At 37.3% G+C, this 8,227-nt stretch overlaps 1 protein-coding gene across 1 annotated transcript; it reads right to left on the minus strand.

The window, feature by feature from the left end:
* Positions 1-1,436: 1,436 nt before the first annotated feature.
* Positions 1,437-2,600, minus strand: LOC127754952 (protein LURP-one-related 8-like). The gene has a single exon (XM_052280557.1). The coding sequence runs from the start codon at positions 2,497-2,499 to the stop codon at positions 1,828-1,830; it is 672 nt and encodes a 223-aa protein (XP_052136517.1). The 5' UTR covers positions 2,500-2,600; the 3' UTR covers positions 1,437-1,827.
* Positions 2,601-8,227: the final 5,627 nt, after the last annotated feature.

Raw genomic sequence — 8,227 nt, forward strand, 5'->3', positions numbered from 1 at the left:
AATAATTTGTTTTCCTCTAGTGCTCTAAGCTCTTTTCACCTCCTGTAATTATATTGAATGGCTGAGTTCCTTCCCTTTCCCTTGAATAAAATAAGTGCACATATCCAGAAAAAGTTACACATGAAATTACCCTTTAATACTTTGAAGAAATTAAGCACCCTCGGTCTGCAGTCAGCAAAAGTTACACATGAAGACTGATATATTCAGGGATAGCTCGGTAGTCTGCATCATGTCCATGTGTTTTGTGTTTTGCATGGGGGCGGGGACACTGCATGCGTTTGTTTTTCTCTCTGTACGATGAGATGATGACGATGTTGAGTTTGATTTTCTCAGCTGCATGCACAGTCTATAGACAAAATTATTTCGTCTAATTTTCCATCTAGCTCATACTGTAGTACTACTGTATTACGCGGAAGTGATGAATTTCTAGCGCAAACAAATTAAGGACCACACCACACGGCCGGAAGAAAGATGCATGTGTCTCTGTTCATCGAGCTATAAGCTACTCTAGTTGGGACAGAGCATCGACAAGGATGTCCTCGATCAGTCGTCCTTGAGGCATCTACTGCCTTTTCTCTCTTTCATCGTCTGAAAGAAGAATGAATGGTGATTAAAACGTGATAGATACTCTAGATCGGTTGGTAGTACTAGCTCCACCGCGAGATGAACAAGGCAGATCGAGTGGCTCTACAGTACAGCACAGTGAATGAGACCTGAAACAAACGAACTGGGATTAATTTCAAGAAATATCAGCTGGCACAAGTCTGGGACTAACAGTAGCAAGTCAAGTGCATGTTAGCTGCTAACATCTTGTATGTTCAGCTGAATAATGTTCTGTTGTTTATAATGTGTGTTACTCATCTCTGTCAAGTGTTACGCACTTCCAAGCTAAGCTCTGCTCCACCCATCATCGATCCGTGTCATATCAAAGCGTGGTATAGCAATATGATACTAGCAGAAGAATAGCCTAATAATAAAGGATTCCCACTTCTAAACAAAATAAAATATTGCTGGAGATAGGATCTGTTTACTACTCACATCGGGTGTGTTTAGTTCACGCTAAAATTAAAAGTTTGGTTGAAATTGAAACGATGTGACGAAAAAGTTGAAATTTTATGTGTGTAGAAAAATTTTGATGTGATGGAGAAGTTAAAAGTTTGAAAAAAACTTTTGTAACTAAACTCGGCCTAACACAGAAACGGTCTCAAGTCGCTCGGATAGACGGTCAAGTACGCACAAACTGAACATGCTGCTGTATGGGCTAGCCGTCTATAAAAAATACTCCCTCTATTTCTTAATAGATGACGCCGTTGATTTTTTTTACATGTTTGACCATTCATCTTAAAGTACTATAAATGATAAAACAACTCATAATAAAATAAATTATAATTACATAATTTTTTTAATAAAACGAACGGTCAAATATATGAGAAAAAGTCAACGGCGTCATCTATTAAAAAACGGAGGTAGTAAGAAGGAAAAGGAGAAGCAGTTCCATTTCTCCATCTAATAATAAACAATAATCTTTGTAATATTACATCCGGGGAAGAAAAAAATGAACTCCCCTGTAGCTGTATATATGTACTGTCCTACTTGTGCTTTACTTTCACAAGCCTGTATTAATCCTGCTTAATTTTCCTATCAACATGGATGATTCTTAACCAACCAGTAGCTTAGCTACAACTAAACTAGATATAGATGTAAATTCCTCTGTTGTTTGCCTGGGTGTTTAGTGCTTTGCATCTAGGTAGACTCTGCTGCTGAGTCGCTGACAGGTGGGACCCCGAGCTTCTGATCCCAGCAAGCAAGGAAAGGAAGAGATGTGGACTAGGCGGAGCAAGTCCTCCGTAGCAGCGAGCTGCCGCCGCGGAACATCTCGTCGATGGCGATGACGATGGCCATGGCGAGCGGCGCGCCCAGGCGGGGCTGCGCCACGAGGCGGAACACGTCGTCCCCGACCGACTCCTTCCGCCTCACCTCCGCCACGGTGTCCCCGCGCGCGTCGCGCACCGCGCAGCTCCGGCGCCCGTACGAGCCCTCCACCACGTAGGCCTCCGGGAGCGGCAGGGAGGAGGAGAGCGGCGTGACGTGCGCGATGGCCTTGGACTTGGAGGCGCGGAGGCCGACGCGGCGGCGGCGCACGGAGAGGAGCGGCGTGGCGGTGGCGGTGGCGGCGCCGTCGCCGTCGTAGATGATCCAGCTGTCGGAGAGGCTCATCCTCTTGCGGCGGATGGTGAGGAGCGGCTTGCCGGCGGCGTCCATGAGGACGAGGTCGGCGCGCCTTGAGCTGGTGGAGTCGTAGCAGTCGAGGCGGAAGGCGAGGTTGCCCTTGGCGTCGAAGACGGTGAAGCCGTGGCAGTTGAAGAGGAGAGACTTGCGCCACACCGTGAGCACCACCGGGGGCTCCTCTTCTTCTTGTTGTTGGGAGACGATGCTGGTGGTGGTAATGCAGGGTGGCTGTGGCGCGGCGGCGACGTTAGGATGCACCTTGGCGGCCATTCTTGCTTGTAAATTTCTTCTTGTCGATTCGATGGACAGAAGAAGAGAAGGAGCAAGTGCAGAGGAGGTGTGTTGTTTAGAAATAGGAATGGGTTGGGGTTGGGGGAATGGAATGAGTGGAGGGCGCGGGGAATTTATACCGCGCGAGGTGGTGCGTGCTTACGTGGTTTGTGCGTGGACGGCAGCCGCTAGTGCGTGGGCGGGGAGGGGGGAGCACATGAATGAATGAAGCCGAAACCGATCGAACGATGCAGACAAATGCGGATCGAGTATTATTAGCTTTGGATCCGCTTAATTCGCTGTGGTGGGATTGGGTGCCGGCGCATCTTCATCTGCGTGTACATCAGATGCAGATTTTAGCTTTGATTTTTTGTTTCTTGTAAAAGCTTGTATATAAAGTTAATTTAAAATATCAATTAATCTATTTTTAAAATTTGTAATAATCTATTTTTAACAATATCAAATAAAAACATATTGTTTGAAGTTTATATATAAATTGTTGTTTCCATGTGGCATGCAACGCGCGAGCGCCACGTAGGATCCGAATGGATCGTGGTAATTAGGGATCAAAATGATAATTCTATAGTATATAATTAACTTATAATATACGAAGTAACTTGTCTGTATGTAATTACTGAAAAATATATAATTTTATTCATTAGAGATAACAATGTAGTTATATTGTAATTACATTACAGTATATTATATTTATATTTAAAACTTTTTACCCGAAAACGTACACTAATTTTTTAGCAGTTTTACACGTATATTCTTTCTCTTAGAAACAAGATTAAAATGTATCGAAGTCACGACAGAAGTCTTGCGGTCACGACAAACTAACCTCATCACCACACTTGACTAGCACAAAATTTTTCTCTGATTGATGATTTTATTTGCATATCTCTACCGGTTTTTAATCTTTTGTTTAAGGTTTAAGGAGCCGGTTTTCTCGGTTGGACGCATGGGGCAGCGGCAAGATCAGGATGGATATATGCGTCATAGGCGGCGGTGGACGAACATATTCTTTGCATGCCTAGCTAAGACTTAGCCACACACCGACTTAATCCACTTTTACTTCTACAATCAACTCAAAGTTATTCCCCCCACAGTCTTCTAAGGTGTTAAAGAGCATGTAAAGCTATAATAATTGAATGGCCTACTGCCAAAAATACCAAAGCACCGGCTTGTCAAACTACATCTCGCACATACTACATACTCAATTCGACATCTCTAATCTATTATATAACTAAAGGAATAAAAAAAGGAGCCTCCACGTTCGCTCTCATGGCCTAGAAATTCTCACATTAATCGGAGAAAAAGAAAAGACAGAGTCCATATAGAAATACAATTTAAAATAGCTGAAATTTGGAATTAAAAAATAAGAAATATTAGAAGAGGAGACTATAGTCTATATAGAAATACAATTTAGGAATATTAGAAGAGGAGACTAGAGTCCATATAGAAATACAATTTGGAAATAACTGAAATTCGGAATTAAAAATAAGGAATATTAAAAGTAGAGTATAGAGGCCATATAGAAATACAATTAGGAAATAACTGAAATTCGGAAATAAAAATAAGGAATATTAGAAGTAGAGTATAGAGTCCATACAGAAATACAATTAGAAAATAACTGAAAATCGAAATTAAAAATAAGGAATATTTTAAGTAGAGTATAGAGTCCATATAGAAATACAATTAAGAAAAAAAGAAATTCGGAATTAAAAAATAAATAATATTAAAAGTAGAGTATAGAGTGTCCATATAGAAATACAATTAAGAAAAAAAATAGAAATTCGGAATTAAAAAATAAGGAATATTAGAAGTAGAGTATAGAGTCCATATAGGAATTTAAAACTAACTAAAATTTAGAATAAACATAATAAAATTAAAAGTAGAGTTTAGAGTTCGTATAAAAATACAATTTACAGATAACTAAAATTCGAAATTAAGAAAAACATGGGAATAAGAGTTTAAAGTCAATACAGAAATACAATTTAGAAGTAACTGAAATTCGAAATTAAAAATTAAAGAATATTGAAAGATGAGTTTAGTGTCACATAGAAATAAAATTAGAAATAATAAAAATTCAGAAATAAAAATAAACAGTATTGGAAGAAGAGTATAGAGTCTATATAGAAATACAATTTACAGAAAATTCGAAATTAAAAAAAGAAATATTAAAAGATGAGTCTAGAGTCCATATAGGAAATATATAGTCTACAAATAACTAAAATTTGATATTAAAAATAATTAATAACTAACACGTATATAAAATATAATATGAATATTACACATTAGTAGTTTTGTAAAGTTATTGCAAAATTTAAAATTATGTTATCATTTTAATATATTTGAATAATATAATGAGAAAACATATATACTATTATATGAGAGAAAATATAATGCTGCTAGCCCGCGCTGATTACGCGGGCCACCATGCTAGTTAAATATAATCTTTTAAGCCTTTACAAATATATTGCTATATTCTGATAACATGTTGATTTCTCTTAATTAATTGCTATTCGCTAAGCACATAATTTGTACTAATTTATATTTAGACCTTCTAATCTTCGTTCTCGTTGCCGATTAAGATCTACCTTGATTTGTACAAATGACCATATTTAAACCGGAAACACATCATGTGTATATTAGTTTCACGTGTAAACTAACTAAGAAATGTCAAAAAATAGAGAAGAAATACTTCAATAGTGTTACATCTAAAGTCTTAATCTTAAATTCATTATATTTTAGCCATGATTAAAAATTCTGATATTTTTAAGACTATAAATATGTCAGTTTTGTTTATTTTGTTGTTCTCTATGTACGATGAATTTAAAGATGGGAATTTACACATAGATGTAATACTATATATTATATTGAAATTATATGCATGTATAATTTTTTATGATATTTGTTAGATGGTATGCATGGTATGTACATATGACGACTTGTATGTATAGGATACGTTTATATTTAAACCCATCTAGACAAATTTTGGTAGCACTGATTACATAGTTGTATTTTCGAATGTTTTTCTTTCAATAAATATACTGATCTATGCTCTATACCCAAGTTTTATTAATGTGATGTAGACGTATGATAAGACTTGTATGTATATATGTACAGTAAAACATGGATAAAAAAATAGAACCATCTATACATTGCGTAATCCCTCTCCCTTCTTAAAAAAAATAAGTCACCCCTCTGCCATCTTCTCCATCTTCCCATGCAACCATCCTCATGGAGCCACAAATTAAATCCGCCTTCACCTTCCATTCTCTCTCCTAACCCTCATCTTCTGTATTCTCGCCTTCTCGGACTTCATTGATCGTATCTCCATCCTCCTTCGACTCCGGCTTTTCCCGCTGCCGGATCCGTCAGTCCGTCACCACACTCAAAAGACACAAGAGCTTCCTCCCCGTCAGCGGGCCCAAACTGTCCCACACTAGTGATGAGCTGCAATTATCCAGGATATTTATCTAAGCAAGGGAACACCTCCAATTAGCTCATTAGAGTTCGCTGGAGCTGCAAAATTAAGGTTGTGAAGCATGAATCTTGAAACGGATCGATCTGAAGGTTAATTAGACATTAACGTGATTTCTTCTCTTAAATCACACGTGTGAGGTAGTATTTTCACATGAAAATTGATATGGATGAAGCTAGAGTTACTGGAAACTAAAAACAGATATTCCCAAGTGATCAACAGTTTTTTTTTTTTTACAAAATATGATTAGCTCGGCAAGATTTATAGGTGGAGAAAAAGTGTATCTATTGTTTCGGATGTATCCAAGTCCTTGCAACAAATGACATTCATCCTAATTCTTTGGTTAAGATGCGGCACAAATAAATCTTGGAAGATGCATGGTGCATCTAGAACAAATGCTTCATGATCAGCTAGCAGCTGGTCCGGCATATGCTGGCAAAATAATTCAATTTGATTCAGATGAGATGATTCAGGGAGATATGCCGGCCGGGGACATCCTATACTTTCGAACAATTGAATAGTTCACACAAGTAGCTACTAGATCAGAATATTTCTACATCTTAAATAACCATGTGAGCCTTATGGATACTGTCCACGAAACAAGTACGTATGGTTAATAAGCTAGCCAGCCAGCCAACCAGCCATATATGTTCTTTTCGCTTGACTACCATATTATTCTTATTTTTTTAAAAGAATATATTTTAAATGTCTATATATATTAATTATGCAGTAATGGAGTGCATGTCTTCTCCGGTAAGCCATAGCCCATAGGGCTATAATTGCTCTAACAACTAAATCGAACATAGCCTACTTGCTTTGCACTATATAGGTCCTGTTCGTTTCCACTCAGTGGATGTAATTTTGAATTTTCATGGCACGCTTTTCAAACTACTAAACGGTACGTTTTGTGTGAAAAATTTCTATATGAAAGTTGTTCTAAAATATCAGATTAGTCTATTTTTCAAGTTTGTAATAATTAAAACTCAATTAAACACCAACATACTCCATGACTCCATCTACAAATAATTAAATCCATATATATCGCGTAATTGATAATTTTAGGTTTTCTCTCCTCAAAGTTTTGAGGTTAATTTATAAGTATACTCCTCATACTCATACTTAAAATATACCTCTAAAAATAAGTAAAAAAATAATCTTACAGGTTTAAATAGGATCAGGAAACATATAGTGATAACTTCTTGCATTTTTTAGGTGTATAGATATTTGTGTTAATTAAGACAGCTATATACCTTCACCTTGGAGCTATACACCTCTGACCTCCGAACGAACAATATGAGGTGACGATAAAAGAAAATTCTTGGTATTGCCAATCATAAACTTGCTTTTTAATGGTTTAATTTTTTAGCTCTCAGACAATGAGAGTATATACCTCTCAAGGATGAAAGAAAACCTCTAAAGATTATTGGATGCATTTGGAAGAATATTGACAATTGACATATCGTGTAGTACTCAGAGTCACTTGCAGTAGTGGTGGGCAAATGAGAACTATTCTATATATACTATTAATCTATTCCTGAGAATATAGATGGTAAAATAACGCGTACAATTATTTATTCTTGTTTATAAACTGCTGATGCCTATATTTCCACTAGCGTTAATCGGTTATGTTTGTCCGTATATACCATACTAATTTGTTCGTGTGAGATATACTATGGTCAGCTAGCATCTGTCGCTGTTGCTATGGGCATATATATGCATTACATGTTTGATCGGTGCAACATATATACTACACATTTTGTATGTTTAGACATTAAATCATATAAATACCAGTCGTGGATCGATGCAAGGGGTGGGTTGGCTACAGAGTTCGAGGTAATTAACCGGAGTCCAATGATTTGTATGGGTTAGGCAAATTCAGAGAACTCAGACACATGAAGTAACCAGAAGATGTGTATATATGCAGTATGCATGTGCAACTCTTGGCAGTATGTTAACTAATTGCCTTCTCGATATGATCCAGTTAACATATATTAGTGGGTAGACATTGGAATGGAGTTAGACAATAGTATATCCTGGATAGCTTGTTCCTCTGCAAGGGGGGCAAAAGCAGAGTTCTTCTCCTTCTATACACTGGCTGCATGCCTGTGTTGAAGGCAAAGATGGAGACAGTTACCTAACAATTTCGTTCATGTGTGTCTGATCACTCAAGTCATGTGCTTTGCTAAGCATACATCTCTCGTTGATACTCCCTATGTCCTAAAATAAAAAAAAAGAGTAAAA

The sequence above is a fragment of the Oryza glaberrima genome, chromosome 11 (genome assembly GCF_000147395.1).
Source record: "Oryza glaberrima chromosome 11, OglaRS2, whole genome shotgun sequence".
Taxonomy (NCBI): domain Eukaryota; kingdom Viridiplantae; phylum Streptophyta; class Magnoliopsida; order Poales; family Poaceae; genus Oryza; species Oryza glaberrima.

What these genes read in the sequence shown, in the direction of transcription:
- LOC127754952 (XM_052280557.1), bottom strand. Translation starts at nt 2,499, where the DNA reads ATGGCCGCCAAGGTGCATCCTAACGTCGCCGCCGCGCCACAGCCACCC.